General features: G+C 43.4%; 1 protein-coding gene across 1 annotated transcript; it reads left to right on the top strand.

Annotated features, from left to right (window-relative positions):
• The first annotated feature begins 2149 nt into the window (after window positions 1-2149).
• trib1 (tribbles pseudokinase 1) lies at window positions 2150-9182 on the top strand. Its single transcript, XM_061742498.1, has 3 exons — window positions 2150-2906; window positions 3680-3972; window positions 6764-9182. Exons 1-3 carry the CDS (start codon window positions 2577-2579, stop codon window positions 7236-7238), a joined length of 1098 nt encoding a protein of 365 aa, XP_061598482.1. The 5' UTR covers window positions 2150-2576; the 3' UTR covers window positions 7239-9182.
• Window positions 9183-19647: the final 10465 nt, after the last annotated feature.

The raw sequence follows: 19647 nt of genomic DNA, 5'->3' as shown, positions 1-19647 counted from the left end.
TCCACTCTCTTCATCAAGAGAATGCATTCAAACTGTGCTCCAACTTTCAGCTCCGACCATCGCAAAGCGCAGTTCATTGACTCTTCTTTTGTTGTTGTTTTGTTTTATTTTATCTTTAAGACTATTGCATCATTTTCTCACAGACTGGACCGCGCTGGCTTATACCTCCTAGTAGTATTTAACGTTGGAGCCGTGTCTCCAGAGCCCCAGCTGCTCTGATGTTGTTTACAGAGACACACGGGCATGTTTTATGTGAATGCTTATGGCACTGCGCAGCTTTATGGAGGTGAGTCATGTCCACATAACAAACAGGCCCAGCATGGGAAAACAGTATCATGGTGGGTTTTTTTTGTTTTCTTTTTTTTTCTAGCCTCAGTTTAGGCAAAGTGAGGGTTTGGGTTTTGGCTTTAGTTCTCACCTGAGGCCGGCGCCTGGACATGTGGAGAACAGTCTGGATGTCCACACCGGCCCTGAGGTGCAAAAACACAACAACATCAGACAAAAGCCTGAAACAGAGCTCAAAACACCACAACATTTGCAGAAACGCAGCAGCCTTTCACTCACTGAAAACATGATGAGGAACTCCGTCCCACGGGTTATTTCCAGAGTGCTACATGACATTTTGATGTGTTTTTTTTTTCAAGAATTACATCATGTTGTAATCCCTTGTTTGCTGATGCCCTCATTATTTTTTTTCTCCGATCTTATCCTTTAAAACCCTGAAATTCAGCAAGGACACAGCTGAGGCTGTTAGAGTCATGTACCATATGTTTTTGTACTTTCTGCCTGTTTTTCCTTTTTTTGTTTTTATGTTTTTCAATTTAAACCTCCTTATCCCACAAAGTCAGTGTGTGTGTGTGTGTGTGTGTGTGTGTGTGTGTGTGTGTGTGTGTGTGTGTGTGTGTGTGTGTGTGTGTGTGTGTGTGTGTGTGTGTGTGTGTCAGCACTACTATCAGCTCCGTGTGGATACAGTTGCGGGCTGGTAATAAATAACCCTATGAGGGGAACATCACAGCAGGAGTGAGTCAAACAGCGAGTTTTAAACTTTGTTAATTATTATCTAAAACATGTGCATACTTGATGACGTCAGCATCAGTAACACATGATTTCTTCATTCCTGTCAGTTGCTCGGGTTCTTGCGCCCAATCAGCCGCATCCCTAAAAGGCTGATTTATAGTTGCGCGTTACACCAACGCGTACCCTACGGCCAGGGGCGTCAATTGGGTATGGCAAGGTATGGCAGCCGCCACACCTTTGCTTCAAGGGTTAAATGTAAATGTTTGTTTTTTTAAATATATTTATGGAATAAGTACAAATGCAAATAAGAACAACATGATCGATTTCACTAGTTATTATACATTGCAAAAACTCAAAATCTTAACAAGAATATTTGTCTTATTTCTAGTTAAAATGTCTCATTTTTAGTCTCATTTTTTTTTAAATCTCATTACATTTAAGACAAGACTCAAAATCAACCATTTTCACCTGTTTCAAGTAGATTTTCACTTAAAATAAGTAGAAAAATATGCCAATGGAACAAGATTGTTTTGCTTGTAATGAGAAGATAAATCTTGTCCCACTGGCAGATTGTTCTACTTATTTAAAGTGAAAATTTACTTGAAACAGGTGAAAATGGTCAAATAACAAGTTATCTTTCTGGTAATGACTCTTGTTTTAAGTGTAATGAGATTTTTTGACTAAAAATGAGACATTTTAACTAGAAATAAGACAAATATTCCTGGTAAGATTTTGAGTTTTTGCAGTGAGCGAGACTGCATTTGAAAAAGTTCCAATTTTCTTGACCACACAGATAAGCTACATAGCAGACTTCTGTGATGAGTATTTGCTGGACGTGTTGATTGATACTCTAGTTAAGTTCTGTGACTCGTCACCTTGCCATACCTTAGCTTCGACTGAATTGACGCGTAACCTACGCCGTAGGCTCTGCGTCGATTTAACGCGGAACCATAATTTAGGCTAAACGCGGAGCCAGGAATGCGGAGCCCGGTGACACCCTGATAAACGCAAGAAGAAGACACAACCAAGGTCGGGGTTTGTTCGGCTCAGTCATGAGGCTGAGCCAGCGTCATCAGAAAGTGGCTGAGCTGGGAGTCGGTGCCTTCACAGGATTGCTCAACGAGCGTGTCAGCAGGAGGCTGGACTGGTCGGGCGGAGTGTGTGAGCTCAGAGCTCAACATCACACAATCTCACTCACTCTCAACCTTTCACTGAGTGTGAGGCGCTCTCTCCTTCTCTCCCGTCTCCCTCTCCCTCCCTCTTTCTCTCTCTCTGGCTGCGAGGGGTCGGGATTCCTCACCGAAAGAAAGTACACAGACCTCGAGAAAAGGACGTGTTTTGGATTATTAATCAGCCCCAAACGTGCCGGCCGGCGTCCCCCTTTTTTTTCTCCTCCTCTCCTCCCTGTCAGCTGTACTGAACTGAGTCTCGCACGAAGGAATGGAGCGCGCAGCTTGTAGTTTACACTGACCACAAAAGGGACTCTACGTGAAGCAAACACTTTCTTTCTAGTTTTTTTTTTTTTTTTTTTTTGTCTGATTTCATTGTGAATTTTCAGAATGAACTTGCAGTGGAGCAGCAGCCCTGCGCTCTCCATCCGGAGAGTCGCGCACAAGCGTCTGGACTCGGACGACCAGCCTCCGGCCAAGTGCGCGCGGCTGAGCGCGGGGGACGCGGGGGACGCGCAGGGACTCCTGGGCGCGTCACCGGGCTCCCCCCCGGCCCCGGCGGGGGCCCCCCCGGCGGGGCCCGTCCCCAGCCCCGGCCCCGGCCCCCACAGCCACCAGGGACCGCTCAGGATAGGAGCTTTCCTGCTGCTTCCTCTGGCGGACCGGGAGAGCATGCACAGCGCCATGAACACCGAAACTGGCGATGAGCTACTGTGTAAGGTATGCGCAATCCGCTCGTTGTGCAATTTCTTTTAATGAATGATGTTTCGAGACATCGGGGTTGCTCAACAGCCCGTCTGAGCCATCATCCGTTTATAGCTAACTTTTTTTCAGAAAACGTATATATCACACGCAATAATGTGTCACACACTGCGCAACGCGCTTGTGTTGTTGCTTCATTTGTTTTGTGCATTCTGAACTTACAGCAGGCTCTTTTTTTTATCTCGGATCTGTTTATGAAGTGTTGGGCAACACTATGTTGCAGGAACACTAGGCAACCTATTAAAACCTGCCCGGCATCTATCTCTATGGCTTCACATTGCCCGTCAGCTTATTTGCATCCACGTCACAGCAACGCACCATGCCGTGGCACAAAAAAATGCAAACATGTATGGCAGAAGGGAGAAAAAAAAGACAGTAAGGATAAGCATCTGCTCAGATAAGGACGAGCCTTTTCCGCTGCGCCAGATCCAAGTGATTACTTTTCATGATGGACCTGCAGGGGTTTGTTAATTAATAAAGTTAATCGTTTCACGCTTGGTGGACTCATTTGCTCTTGTAAAAGCAGCACATTGAGCAGGAATCAGAGCATACCCTGCACTTCTTTTTTTTTCTACATCTCACCATTATATTTGCATGGTTGCTTCCTCGTGCGATCATTAAGAACACACTGAGCCCTTGCCTCCTCCCCCTCTCACTCACTTCTCTCTCTTCCTCCCCAATTCCTAATTTCCATCCCGACCCCTCCCCTTCTCTGCTGCTCTCCCCTCCAGGTGTTTGATATGGGGTTATACCAGGAGAAGATCAGGACCTATGGGATCCTGCCAGCTCACAGGAATGTGGCCGGCATCAGGGATGTCATCCTTGGCGAGCGCAAGGCCTACATCTTCCTGGATAAGGACTTTGGGGACATGCACACGTTGGTGAAGAGCTGCCGGCGGTTGGACGAGGAGCAGGCCTGCAGGCTTTTCCGCCAGGTGGCAGGGGCCGTGGCACACTGCCACCAGGCCGGCATCGTGCTGGGTGACCTCAAACTGCGCAAGTTTGTCTTCGCTGATGAGAAAAGGTGAGACGAGCTGAGGTCTTCTTACATTTCAGGGGATCTGTGTGTCGGTCTTGATTTGGTTGCAGCCTGCAACTTTGCCCCTAGGTGTCACTAAATCCCACACAGTTCCCCTTTAAGGAAATAAATGACATGGTATAAATGTTTTGAACCTGCTCTCAGAATAATCCAGTGATAATAGTATCTGATAACTTTATCCAAATTGTTTGAAACTTAAATACTCTCAGTGTAGTGGCACCAGCTCATACCCACCATCCTTGTGTGCAGATATCGGTGCGGGCACAGATAGAGTAGGAGGTTCTGTACTTGTGGAGGCAGACTGCTTAGCTTCCCAGATTTTTACCCTCTGTTTGTCTCCGTTTCTCACACTCGATGTGTCTCTTTGTGTGCATGTTGTGCGTTTGTTTTGCATGCCTGTGTGCACGCGCGTGTATGTGTGAATGTGGTGGGTGGCGGGTTTGGCAGCGCCACGAGACGAGGCTGCTGAATGAGACAATCATACCCTCCTTGCAGCCGATATCTTAGAAAACACTCATTACTCATTATTTATTAATAAATTACATCATAGCTGCTTTGCAGAATAACCAGTGCTTCCACAAGGTTTCATTCATGTACACTTTCATCCATGGAGGAGTAGTTCAAAGCATTATCCTTTGAACTGGCTCCCACACACACTCACATGCACCCACACACACAGCCCTACACACACACACACACACGTATGTGCCGTTATCTCTGAGTGCTACATTATGTTAGGAAGACACACAAAATCCCTGCTTACAAAACTATTTGTCGCCTCTTTGCCCTTGCGTCACCCTGTTTCCTGTAAGCGTTGGCTGATCCCACACACACACACACACACACACACACACTCCTCTTTCCAAAGGCCCTTCTTGATGGAGACCAGTAGCACTCTGCAGCCATGACCTCTGGGTTCTCCGAGTCACAGCCGATGAACAAGAGCAGAATGCCAGTGAGAGAAGTTCAAGTTTGTTGCATCCCCTTGATAGCTATACGGCTGCAGAGCGATGAGTCATAGCGTATATGTGCAAAGAGAAAAAGAGGAGGGCGGGCTGTCAAGCTCATTTTCCTCCTTTTGTGCGTGTGTCCATATACATGCATGTTTGTCTTTGTGCTGATTACACCGTCAGAGCCGTGAAGCTGTAATCTGTTCATGCTCAAATGGCTCCGTCGCCGCAATTTGCTCGGAAATATTAGCAAAGTGACTCATTAAGTTGTGGGGATGGCAGCTTCTCTTTGTCTTTCTGAAAGCGCAGACTTTGCTCTAAAATTGGGCTGACGACATAGTGCAGACTGTTCTGTGTCCGGCAAAACAAACCCGCGGTGTTCTGCTGATAACTCCAAAGTGGCTCTGTGACATAATCAGATTTAGTTGTATTCATCCGGTCACTGACAGGCATCAACATATGTGTGCTATGACCTCATTCATTCTGTCATGCCGCCCCACAAATACACAATCAGACATCTTTCAAACCTCAGCACATAAGCTATGATGCAATGTCCTGGCCGACAATGCAGCGATCCAGCCAGAGACACAGAAAGTCACAACAATTTGACTAATGCTGTCTTCGTTTTTACACACACACACACACACACACACACACACACACACACAAAGTGCAGATGCAGGACTCAGTTTAGGAAAGATGAAGAGTAATGTGGAGAATGCAGGGCTTCACTGCTGGGCCAGCCTCCCCATGCGTCACTGATGTGGCAACAGCCATTTGAGGGTAATTATGGGATGGCTGGCGCCGCCAGTGTGGGACCCAGGTGCAGATAGCTCCGGCTCGTGACAGAGCCAGAGAAAGGAGGAGAGAAGATATGCTCTCTCTCTCTCTCTCTCTCTCTCCACAGAAGGATGAGTCACTCTCTCCAACCCTCTAACTCTCTCTGTTCTGTTTCCTTTTCTGCCTTCATCTCTCTTTCTCCTCTGCCGACTTATCTCCTCCACTATCTCGTTGTTTAAATATCACTCCCTCTCTGCCTCGGTCCTTTCGGCTGTCACTCTTTCACTGCTCTCTGCAGCTATCTGTTCATCCCTCCAGCCAGTCTGTCTGACGACCGAAGCGTCTCAGAGGCAACCCCCCGAGTTTGACATGAACCAGAACACCCCCCTCACATCTGTCGGGGTGCTTTTTTGGATAAATTGGGTTTGCACAAATTGATATAGACAATTATTTTATTGCTTTAGCAACGCGAAAATGGCAACGGGTTTCCATTCACTGTGTCTGCACCGCTCACTCACGGGTTAATGTCTTATTCTACAAACATAATCTCATAATTCTCATAATCTCTGGTGCAATAGTTAAAAATAAAAGGACTTCCCGACACTAACTGGGCTAAATATAGTGAGTGGAGGAAAAGGAGGAGAAAGAGGAGGAAGGGGAGCGTCTGAGTAGTATATTTATATGCGTGTTTATATGACCATGCTTGTGCCAGGAAATTATTGGAAATGTGTTTAGGCTGCTCTCGTCTTTTAAAGCAGACTCACTCTGCTGCTCTTAGGTCATAGAAAGTTCACTGGCGTGTGTTGTATATATATGTATATGTATATATATATACGTGTGTGCGTGTGTGTGTGTGTGTATTCATCTGTGTGTGACTGTCTGCCCATCTGCCGCTGTGCAGATTAAGGCTAAAGGAAGATAGCCCCGAGCATTCGTCATGATTTAAAGTAGAGCTAAGTCCTCGTGGCGGCAGCTGTGAACATTTTCTGTGGTCTGAAAGTCCAATCCATGTATCCTGACATTATTACAATTTTTTGTCTTCAAAGGACACAAGTGAGGCTAGAAAGCCTGGAGGACTGCCGAGTCTTGGAGGACCCCAGCAACGACTCCGTCTCCGACACCCACGGCTGCCCCGCCTACGTCAGCCCGGAGATCCTCAGCGGCTCCACGCCGTACTCCGGCAAGATGGCCGACATGTGGAGCCTGGGGGTCATGCTGTACACCATGCTGGTGGGCCGTTACCCCTTCCACGACCCGGACCCGGCCATGCTGTTCTCCAAAATCCGCAGGGGCCAGTGCTGCTTGCCAGAGGGCCTGTCGCCCAAGGCCAAGTGTCTCCTCCAGAGCCTGCTGAGGAAAGAACCGTCGGAGAGACTCACGGCCACCGAGCTGCTCGCTCACCCGTGGTTCCACCTGCGGTCGCCGTCCCGGGATGTGGCATCGGCCGAACAGGAAGTGAGCGCGGCCGAACAGATGGTGCCATCCTTCGATGTGGAAGAGGACGACAATCTGTTCTGCTGATGGACTTTATCTGTCCGACTGAGGGACCAAAACAGAACTTGAGGGGACTCGTTTTTTGTACATTGGCACTTTCTAGAAACCGATTTGTGTACTGTTGTGTACATAGACCCTCAAGCTTTCTACAAGAACATACTGTACTGTATTTTGTTGTCGTATACATGTTACTCTCTAAGGGCATTGCTCACAATGATCATTCATTGTGCTTTATCTTATGTATGTTTTAAAAAAATGTTTGGTGCTAAAAGAAACCACGACTTTATCGGTTAACAGAATGCTTTCTGCAGGATTCTGTGATCGCATCGCAGTTTTTATTCTCGACCCGGACTCACGAAAGCTTTCGCGAATCATTAGCTGACTCTCGAAACGGGGATGCGGGGCGAGCTGAGCAGGATGTTGTTCCTGTCACTTACAGACCGGGCTGCAGGCTTCACCGGCTGACTCACCGCTCGGCACGGGGACTGAGCGCGAGCTCGGCGTCTCGGAGCAGACAGAGATTGAGAGAGATTGGATGTGAGGACTGATGTGTCACACTCAGCGTGACACTACGGAGGTGTCTCGCTTGCCAATCTGGCAGCATCTCAGCAAGCAGAGAGCATTTTTACAAATCTCACACCATGTGCAGAAGGTGGAGAACGGCAGGGTGTTGCTGGTGTAAGACTTGCAGAAAAATGTGAAATGCCCGTCTCACACAGACCCCGAAAGCTAACACAAGTCCTTGTTAAGGGCTCACGGAAGGAAAAAACGTTTCTCTTAATTGTACATATTAAAGCTAACCTATGATCCATTTATATATATGTATATGAAAAAAAAGATGCTCAGAGGTGAATATTTCACACAAAGAGAAGAGACATCTCATCTGACCTGCAACCACAACAATGAAAAGTCTGAGTCTCGTCCGCGTGGAGTTAGCCGCGGTTCACGCTAACACTAATGCTTCTGCTTTCAGATAAGACGCTTGAAGCAACGCTGGTTTTAAGCAGTCACATGCCTCAGCAGCACTTGATCGTTGCGTAGTACTTAACGCCTCAAGGGAACATTGACTTCATAGCAGATTAAGTACAAGTACATGCCAATTTCAAATATTGCACTGATGAAGCGTCTTCTAAAAGCAACGTGTCAAACGTTTAGACAGGAACGGAAACTAATACGTGGCGTGGAGACGGAGGGGAGCAAAGGAAGCCTTTTTTTGTTCATTTCAGCAGGATCGTGACCTCGGGATGTCATGCTTGAGCAAAGCCGCCCCATGTGCCGAGTGCTGCGCCGGTATCGCTGTGTTTCATAAACGGAACGAGTCTGAGTCAGGCGCTATTTGATGTGGACTGTCTGTTTATGACTCAACGCCTCAGCGAAGATTGGTGTTGACCTTGGCTGACGGAATATGTTCAGACCTTTCCACTTCTTTAATGGTACTGTTTTTCTTTTTTTTTCTTAAAAGCTTCGGATCCGCGGAGACGATTCCTCATAGTTGACGACCAGATGTACCGCGCTGTAAAATAACATAGATGCTGTTGCGTTGGGACATTAAAAGGACCGAGAGCTGCAGAACAAGCGTGTTGTTCTGATGCGGCGATCTTGACAATGGTACTGAATCCGGCATGTCGGAGGAGTGCTATGACGATATCTTTTCCGGTTATTTAACTACTTTCTAAAAGGACTCGTGACCATTTGCATTATTCCTCACAGTAAAGTAATTTAAGAGATTTTATGACTGGTTCACACACAAAGAGTGAGACGTGTGGAGTAAACTGACACGGGTGCACGGTCTTCATATTGCACTGTGAACTATGTTTTTGTGACACGACCTCGAGGCTTTTATGACTCAAAACAGGTCACACGCAAGAGTTATAGTCATTGTTAAAAAAAAAACACAAAAAAAATGCAGATATGTATATATGAAATATGTGTGGAGTTGTTGAATAAAGATCACAATTTTTCATATTCACACTGATTTTTTATTATTTTTTTGTAAACTGATGCTTCTCCTCTCTGTGGCGTGCACGGCACACGCCCGGCGCTGACACCTGCACCGCTCCATGCCTCCAAGGACTTCCTGAGACGTCTCTCCACACGCCGCCTCATCACCGCCAGGGATGCCGATTTAACAGTTTCCTCCTCTCTCTCAGCGCCGTCAGTCTCAAAGAGGACTCGTCTCTCTTTGAGCCTTCCTCTAACAGTTTACTTTTCTCTGACCTTTGGGTAATGTAAGGTTGAGCTCTTCAAACACACGAATGTCAACAGTGGGTCAAAGTCATTTCCTGGTAAACACCAGGAGGGAACATAAGTTGTGTTTTTCGTTATTTTTCATTCAGCTTCAACAATAACCAGTAGACCTTGAGGTCAACTCTTTAAATCCTAAAAAACAGACCTGAACACGTCAGCTCTTTTATATCCAGTCCACTTTTGCTTGTGAATGTTTTTGACCTATAGGAGCTTGGCATGTCTCCACCCTCCGCCTGTTATGACTACCAAAGGCACGACTGGCCGAGGCTTGCGCAAGCATCATGTTGTGTGTGTGTGCTCTTGTGTATATCTACCTGCATACGTGTGTGTGTGTGCGTGTGGAGGGAAAGAGAGCACAAGAGTCAGATTAGGTATCAACAGGGTAACTGGAGTGTCTCGGCTCCTGGGAGGGTGCCAGACCAACTATTGCCCAAGACATCAGAGCTCGGGCTTCCTCCTCCAGCCGTGATGACAGCGAGGCCCCTCAAAAGTAGGCTTGTGTCCCCCAAGTATTGAATATCTCGAAAAATGTGCGCGTAAGAGAGAGAAAGCTGTACTTTCTGTTTTCTTAAAGGACTTCGGCTTGGTCTTCTGATCTTATTCCCAGCCAGGGAGGAAATGAATCCAATTAATCTTAGCATAAGTGTTTTGTGGCCAGCAGTAAAATGAGGTTATAATAGCCGTTACAAAATCAGCTCAGGTATACTCCATGAAGTCATCATCCCTCTTCGTCACGAGTGTAAACTTTATCCCTCCTTTAGGTGTGGGATCATTAATGTTTCCCAACCGCATAATCTTTCAAACAGGAGATTTCACGAACTTCCTCATGACGTGTTTGACCTCTTGATTTCATGTCACAAACATCATCTTTCCATTCCCCCGACATGACCTCATTTAGTCTAAAACTGCAGAAAAGAGGCTCCTCTGATATGTTTTGAGGGACTTTTATTCTTCTTTTTTTTAATCTGCTAAAACACAACCAAGCTCATAGTCACTATTGGAGTTTCAACATTTATTTGTTTGTGGTTTTCCCCGTGAAGCAAAGTGAAAGTAAAAAAACACCGTCCCGGTGAAACATGAGAATCCCGTTGCTTTGTTTAATCACAGGTGATCTAAGCAAGAGTAAAGCACCTGCTCGGTGCTCCTCTGTGGGAGAAGAGCAAAGTGTTGCTGCTCTTCCTGGAACCGGCTGGCCCGGGCGGTCGCTCCAGTGATGCAATGGAAACAGCTCTGTTTGAGTGACTCTTTGACCTGATTGATTTCATAACGCAAATCCCGACAGGAATGTTGTGTTCAGCGTTGTTCAGAAATGGGAGTGGATGCTTATAATAAGCCTGGCATTTTCACCTTTCATCTTAAATCACAAAGGCATACCTGGAATGCTTGTGAAAGCAAGCCGGGTTTAAGAGCTCTGCTGCCACCTCGTGGAGAAAAACACGAACTGCAGCGTAGTGTCACGTGTAGAGGTTCAAACTCGGTGTTAAATCAAATAGTTAGATATTTAACATTTTCGTCACAGAGGAAACAGAAGAGAAGAATGGAAGAGAAAAGCACCTGATGGAACATCTCACATTAATTATGTTGACTGGCAAAAAGTCAATATAGCTGGTTAGAAGAAGAGCATCCCATAAGTGCTTCATAAATAAGGAATGATGGACTAACTTAGTGTAAAACTCCAAATAAGCGGGGATTTCGAAATTTACAGTAGATTTTATCTAATAAAGAGGAACAACGGTGAATGTGGTTAAACAGCAAATAATAGCAAAGAATCTCACATTTGGCCGGTGGGTTAAAAACCATGTGTTTGGTTATAGTGTGTTGATTTAACGATTTACACCCAAAACCTTCCCAGACTTGATGGCTGTGACATCCTCACCCTCAGATGACACTACGTTGGGACACAAATAGGGCTGGGGATCGATTCAAATGTCAAGAATCGATTCGATTCCGATTCTTAAGATTCAGAATCGATTATCAAGATTTGATTCGATCAGATTCGATTCAATTCCGATATTGATTTGGGTTAGTGTTATTAAAACTGTTTTTTGCAAATGTAACCCCAAGACAGTATATAAAGTAATGAAATACAGAAAATTTATGCAATTTATGCAATTATAACCTAACACTTTAATGTTTTCATACCTTTAAACATATTTAAAGGCAAAAATATGGCACCAGTTATTCTCGTGTCCAACAAAACATTCCTTTTTTGGGGATAAACAAAAAAATAACCAAAAGTTGTAATGTAATGATGAAACAAAAAAAAATCGATCTTTAGACATATGAATCGATTTTTAGGAATTAATATGAGAATCGATTTAGAATTGGAAAATCGATTTTTTCAACACAGGCCTAGACACAAACACGTAAATCACTGGAAATCACCCAGGAAAAATGTCTGGAACAGTTTCTAAAAACAGAAACACAACAAAGTTAACTGCAGCATCCACAAGTGGAAAATTACAATAAGATAAATTAATTTTAAAAGAATTGTAGTATATAAACCACATGCCCCTACTCTGAGCCCGAACGTATTTAAGATGACTAAGGACAATAATCTCTGGTGCTCTGATTAGTCCAAATTTTAATTTAATGGATGCTGCGTCCCTCAGGCTGAAGAGGAGAGGGCCCATCTGTCAGAACACATATTAAAAACCCTTCCTCTGTTATGGTTTAGTGGAGTTGTTTGTGGTACTTCACTTGAGAGTAACAAGAACTTTTGTGAAGGTACCATTAATCGTGAATAACAACCTTGGAGCAGGATGTACCTACTGCCACAAAAGAGATGTTCTTTTCCACCAAAAGTTTGGTATTAAATCAAAAACACAATCCCAACCTTCAGTCTGCGTACATATATCAAATGTGTCTGCTTCAACATTTGATATATCTTTTTTGTATTTTTCTGTTCTTATTTGTTTTCTATGATCCCACCCCATGAAAAATGTTTATTGGAACATTGCTTGGATTTGTTTGTTGTCTCCAGCCAAAAAACCGAGCCGAAAAACAGCAATTCAACCAACCCAAAAAAAAAACCTGCTTCATAAATTCAATCTCATAAATAATCTGCAAATGAATCAGCGATGATTGACAATCGTTTTCCATGCAGCTCTGGAGAAATGCCCTCTTCAGGAAACCATTAAAGAGATCATTTTCATCTTGTTTCTGCCAGCGTGAGTCTCCACTTGAGGTAGATGAGAGTCCTGGGTGCTGTCTGGGTCAATAGCCTTTGAAGCACAGACAACAGGGATCACATGCAGCGCGCTGCTTTGATGATGTTATTTCAAGTTAAGGGGCCCCTGGGGACACAGCATCATTACCATGATTATTTCCCATTCAGACAAAAACATAAAAGGAAACAAGAAAAGACACGCTGAAGACACTGCTGTGGGTGGCCCTTATTTAAAGGTTTGTTTATCTTGATTGCTCTGACTGATATAACTGTTCACAACAAAAAAGATATAAAAATCTTCTCCTTTAGCATCAAACCTGATTTTTTTTTTTAAGAAAAAAAGGTGCTTGACATCATAAAATCATTCCAGAGCAAGATAATGAACTGGAGAACAAACTGATTGACGTCGTTGCAGAACAAGCTCTTCTTCAGCATCTTGTGTCAGCTGTTTATGAAAGGTGTCAGCCCCAGCTGACATGGGATTGGCCCCTGAAGCGCTCCAGTCCTGTCATGCCCTTTATCCAAGAGTGAAGATTACATTTTGGGTGATACACGCCCAAACGGTTGATGGCACGATGCACAACATAGCAGCATCCATTGCCAGAAGAACAGGAAGGTTCTGAATGGAGCTGCCGCGAGTGATTAATGACTGATTAAAGGGAGTTTGTTAGTTAGCCACTAAATCCCGTGTTGGTTGTCAATAATGAGTACCAGAACATTTACGAACAGTGGCTGACATGTGTTTAGGCATGAATATCAGCATTTTGCTGTGGCTAATAAATCAAATGCTAATGCTCCATGCACTTCTTCTATGATCCAACAGGAATTCAGAGATTTAAAAAACTGCAAAATTTGAAATACGATGCATACAACCTTCATACAGGTGTTTTAAGGGCAGAATAGAATCATTTTCTTTAATATTTAGGACTTGTGTCTAGACAGGGCCGTCGCGGTAAAACACAATTTATCAATCAAGGGACGGGTACTGATTGATGCTTTTATCCTCCTTGTTGCCAAGTTAGACTGTTTTGAATAAAAGACCAGTTTTTCCCTCTCCTGGTTTTACATCATCACGCACCTTAAACTTTAGTTTTAGTTACTGTTGGCATCAGTGCATATCAGACCTCAGAAGTTTAACTGCCTTCTGTTTTGTTTGACTTCTAAGAATCCATCCATCCATCCATCCATCCATCCATCCATCTACACCGACCTCTCCTGTCCTGAGCTGGGACACGGCCCTGCAGGCGCCGTGACCCTGACCAGGGTTAAGCGAGTACAGAAAACAGAGGAAAGCAGGAAAAAAAAGTCCAACAGAGGGCAATGTTTTCATGTAATTTAGTGGGTTATGATTCACTCTTGTGGTTGGGGGGGCTTTCACACAAGAATAAAAACAAGAGTTAGGTTGAGAGTACATCAAACTATGCAAGATAGAGCAAGGATGTGCATTTAGCAGAAAGAAAAGAGAGTTTCTCTCATAAAAATTGATAACAGCAAGTATGTGATAAGTAGAAACAATGCCTGAACGTAATATCAGATCAAACATTATGTTGCTGCATTTGCTGCAAACACCCTCTGATGACCATTGAATGTGGGGTTTTATGGGATTTGAACCCGTTCCTGGTCTCACCCGGTCCCGTTGCTGCACAACAATCTGCAGCGTGAGTACTGGTACTTATCTTGATGAAATCTGGTATATTTTTTTTTCTTCGTCGTCCTTTAAGTTGTTTCTTTTTCTCATTTGAGAGCTGTTTCAGGTCATTTCGGTTCACCGCTCAACTAAGAAAGACGTGCACTACGGACCTCAGCATAATTACTTCCATGAACCCATTTCTTTTGTATTAGTAAGATGTTGTTTTAAATATATGGTTAAATATACTGTAATTCACCAAAGGTCAAAAGACAAACAGTGAACATGTTGAAACCCTTGTTTGGACAGTTTGCTCGGTTATGGGGAGGTCTCAGACGCTTCCTGGATGTGGCGTGGTGTGGAGAAGTCCGGAAATTGATGTGGGTTATGAAGAAACCTGGAGCAATATGAGGTTGTACTTTTGTTCTTTAAAAAAAAGAGTTAGGTTCAAAAGGTTCAGAGTATTTCACCAGCACAACAACCGGACCTTCACATCCAGTAGCCCCCTAAAATAAGTCAGGCTGAGATTTTAAGGTATATACTAACATTTTTAGCACCAAAACGTTTTAATAATCTCATCCTGGCCCAATGACAAGGACGAGGAAACGTATGTTTCCATGCTTCAAAAGCTCCGATGTGCCTGAGAGTCTCGGACATCACGGTTGTCCTAGCCAGTGTGAGGCTGTTAGCATCTGGATTTCAAACTATTTTTCAGATGGAAGTTTTAACAAAACAGCCTTCAGTCTAAAGGGGTTTAAAACTGACCTTAATCTCACCAAAACTCCTGGTGAGCAAAATTTGGCTTTTAAAAAAAGGCCTCCTGTTCTTTTATGGGAGTTTGAGCATCAACAGTGGAGATATGTGCCCACTGAAAAGAGCCACCTCGGTATCTTCAAGAGGCCAGTAATGCTTAAACATCTGTAGTGTGGGTACATTTCAAGCTCCCATCAATTCATGACAATGCAAGTTGTTTTCTTTCTTTTTGAAATTCTCAAAATCTCTCTTTTTTTTCATTTCTTGACAGACCAACTTGTGCTCTTATTGCACCACCAGCTCTGTAAACTGTAATGTTGACATTTAAATAGCACATGACGAAGGCACCAATTATGTGTTTTCAATTCTAGTGTCCATGCTGGCAGGAAGTTCTGAGTCATCAACACCAAGCAATTACAGCTAACTTTTGGTGCTTATTCTGATTATTTCTTATCAGGGTGGAGGGGCCCAAACCTATCCCAATCTTAAATGTTTCAATCTTAAAAACAGTGGGTAAAAAACATAAATGACAACAAAATCTGAAAGTCATGCGAGCAGAAAAGATGATACTGTTGTGTTTTTACAGCAACTTCAGCAGGAAGTTGTAAAGCCCGGTGGGATGTTATTATTCTTGAGAGAGACTGAGATGACACCGTACACCGCTGTCATCCTGCACAGCTTTTTCACTCAAAAATGCGCTCTCATGCACGTCCTTCATGCTTCGACTGATATCATACGCTTTCAGGGCTGCTTTGTCCAAAAGAGATGATATCAACCTGTGTAACGCACACTTCTACAGACTTAAGAGCGTCAAACAATCACCTGGATTTCATAACTTATGGACGGGTTTGAGTATGGATCAGTCGAAGGTTCGTTATTTTTGATAGGAAGTTTGAAATTTCCCATTTCAACATCAAATCAGCTACAAATATATCTAATAAATGAGTGTATTTACCACGTTAAGCTTTACAAGCTCCCTCTAAACAAAGAACACTGTGTCGATCAGTACAGTGGCTCCAGCTTTTCCTGCCACTGACCTCTGTAGTGATTCTTATTCTCTCAGAAAAAGCCCATTAGCAAATTTCTTGTGCATTTCCAGAGCATGGATTAGCGATTAGTACATAGGTCCCATTGTGCTTGAGAGGAACTACTCAGATCGCTCATGCTGCAGCAGCATTCCTCTGCATGTATTAGCTCTGCATGCATTCATGTCCAACACTTCAGAGGACACTTATTTTAATATTTGCTCAGGGGGGGTCTGAAAAGCACCTGCAGACAATTTGTATTATAACAGATTCTACATAAAGAAACGTGAATTAAATTGAATTGAAAATCGCTGGAATACTAACAAACTTTTTTGATGTGAATTATTATGATGTACACATATATCAGTTTAAATGTTGTTGATGATGAACTTCATTTTTTGTTTTATTGTCCATTATATGATGAAGTCAGGTAGCTTTTATTTCAGAAAATGCAAGATTTGAAACCTGAGCTGTTTTGGACTGAGGATGATGTTAAGTTGGAATGGTTTTTCAGAGAGGAGGTTTTCTCTATAGCTACCTTTATAAAGAGAGCCTGGAAACAGAGAAATGACAAATTATATGGAAACTGAGAAAGGATCTGTAATTTGATCTGTAATGTATGAGTGGAATTTATAATTTGGTTTTTGTTTGTACGTAGTTGATGTTTGTTTGCTGGCGTAGTGTATCTGTGTCTTGTAAGCCCTTATAGGCTGGGCACCTTAGAGGTGTATGACACATTGATAAATAACAATTCATTCATTCATTCATCAGTCAATCTTCAGAATAACATCTTTAACATTTAGTGATTGGGCCTTTGACACTGGGGTACATTACAGAGCCTGAGCAGAGCTAAAGGGAGGAAGGGGATTAATCCACTAATCCATAGTTGCACAGTGCCCCAGTGACGACCCCACCTCACCTTCTCTGTTGCCTATTATTGAACGACAGCGTTGTGCACAGGGGAGCAGTAGAATGGGCAACCTTTTTTTATTCCTTTGCATAGCACAGAGGCTTAGCTGAAAATAATTTCAGATGTTGCAACACACACAGCAAACAGCAGCAAAATAAAGCAGAGGCTGCATGAAAGCTTGTACCTTGCAAAATTATTCACCCTCCTTGGCATTTTTTCCGATTTCATTGCATTAGAACCTGGGATGTAAATTGATTTTTTTTTTTTTTTCCCAGGTGGGTGGACGGGTTGGGGGGGGGTTGTATGATTACATTCAGGCAGCATGCCTAGGACTTTGAGGATGCCAGATATTTTTTCTTCAAACAAGAAAAACACTATTCATTTCCCCAAAGTCGGTTCTTTGTAGAGACACTGTTCGCAGCAGTTCGCCGCGAGCGTCTTGGGTTGTGTCTCTAAGAGCTTGGCACATGCAGGCGCTGGGATTATTGCCCGTTCTTCATGGCTGAACTGCTCCGGCTCCTTTAAGTTGGACGCGTTCCACTGGTGTGCAGTGATATTAAAGCGCAGGTTCGAAATTGGATTAAGGTCTGCACGTCGACAACCTCATCCCAACACATTCAAAATGTTTTCAAATGTTTTGCCTCAGCAGCACATTTAGGATCACCATCCTGTTGGGATAGTGATTCTAAATGCTCCAAATTTCTGACAGATTTCCATCAACAATTTGCTGATATTTAGCAAAGTTCAGATTAGCTTCAGAGTCTCTGTTGATGAAAAAACATCCACACAGTATGATTCTACCTCTACCATGCTTCACTGTGAGGATGGTGTTTTTGGAGTGATGCATGCAGTACCTTTAACTCATAACCTGTTTTCTTATCTACCGGTAATGTCTTTCCGTGTCTTCTAGTACATGGAGCAGAGGGAATGGCTTACAGTGGTCGGATAGACGAATAGTCCAGTCACTTGAGTGATGCTTTGCAGCTCCTTCATTGTCAGTTTATTCTCATTAATGCCCTCCTTGCTCTGTCTTTAACATTTATGCACGGCTGACGTGGCTGGGTTTATGGCGCCATATTCCTCTTTGATAGTGTATTTAATGGTGCTTTGTGGGATTTTCAATGTTTTTTTTTTTGTTTTTACTTCCTAGGTAAATGTTTGTAGAGTTTCTCTGTTTTCATGACACCAATTGAATGGTGGTTCCCCTTTTATATAGTGGACCCTTTAAAAACAGGTATATAGATCATGTGACATTTAGTTTGAACACAAGTGGACTTTTTAAATATAATTATACATATATACATATATTTACAGCTGTAATGCAACAAAGTAGGAAGAACGCCAGCTGATAAATTATGCATGCAGGGGACAGGACGACACATGCAGCATGACAACAGCTTTTCTGTCCTTTTGTGCAACAAGCTGTTTTAAAACGGCATCATCATAGCTTAGAAAATATAAAAAAGTTCAACAAAAACAGCAGCCATACTTTTAGACGTGCATGCATCCCTGTGTTGGTGTGCGCGTTGGAAGGTTTTACCAGGAATCCAACGGTTGATTCATTCCCAGATTTTGCGTATAAAAAGTTTCTGCTGCATTCAGAAACCAACAGGTGATGGAAAAGGACAAATAGGGGAAGAATAAGAGAAGAGTCTAGAAAAGAGGGAATTGCACTTCAGGTGTATTTGATAGAAAACTAAATAAGAATATGGTCAGAGCAAGACAGGGAAAATAATAGAAGCAGTATGTTGGTCCAAAAGCTGAGAGTGCATTTTGCATGGCTCCACTCTATGGGTGACTTTAATTACTTTTCAGCGTCAGTGCCCCTCTTTGTCATGAGCTGCAGGCCCCGATCACCAGCCTCTGATTATCAAGCCTTTGTGAGGGCCCCTGCCTGCTGTCAGGCCGTAATTACGTTTGCGCTGGAGAGCATCTCAGCAAGTCAGAAACCTCACGAACCTATTATTCAGCTGATCCCCTGCAAAACCGGCCTGATCTCCTCTGAGCTAAAAACTCAAACATTAGAGCCAGAACAAACAAAAAAATGTGTGAAATATGTTTTACGATGCAATTACTTGATCTCCCATCTGCTCCAACAAGTATGCTCCAACAAGTATTCAAGGCTATCTTGCAAAATTAAGTTACAGAAAACAGGAACTGGTTGCAAAATGATTGTGATGACTCATAGTGAGGTAGCACAATATCAACAGTCGTTGTGAAACGATATGTTGAGTAACAGCCGTCACCGCGAACACCTCAGCCACTTTCTGTGTACGGCACGTCTATACAACACCACCTTACAAGCACAATCGGACATAACTAGTCACATTACTCACGCGACTTATGTGGTTTTAACCTTCACCTCATCTCCCCTTTAGGAAACCTCCTTAAACTTTCAGTTTCACCCAGATTTTCTTTCCCTCTCTCATCAAAGTTCTCCACAAGTTTACTTTGAATTCTGCTTTGAAGTCATTTTCAACTTTAAAATGAACCATAAGACTTGGAGGCAAATGGGAATATTGGTATAATTCATACATGACAGGTAAAAAAGCCTAAAATATGAGTACTCTGTACCCTATTTTGGCATTTAACAGCACTCTGCAGCGATAAAGCAAAGCCCAGAAAACAGACGACATTTGTGAGACTGGTCTAGAAAAAAATACATCTATGTTTCTTTACTCATCCCTGGTTTGATCAAGTAGTTG

The sequence above is a fragment of the Cololabis saira genome, chromosome 15 (genome assembly GCF_033807715.1).
Source record: "Cololabis saira isolate AMF1-May2022 chromosome 15, fColSai1.1, whole genome shotgun sequence".
Lineage (NCBI taxonomy): Eukaryota > Metazoa > Chordata > Actinopteri > Beloniformes > Belonidae > Cololabis > Cololabis saira.
Note: the sequence above shows the minus strand (reverse complement) of the source record. Positions and strands in the feature narration are given on the sequence as shown.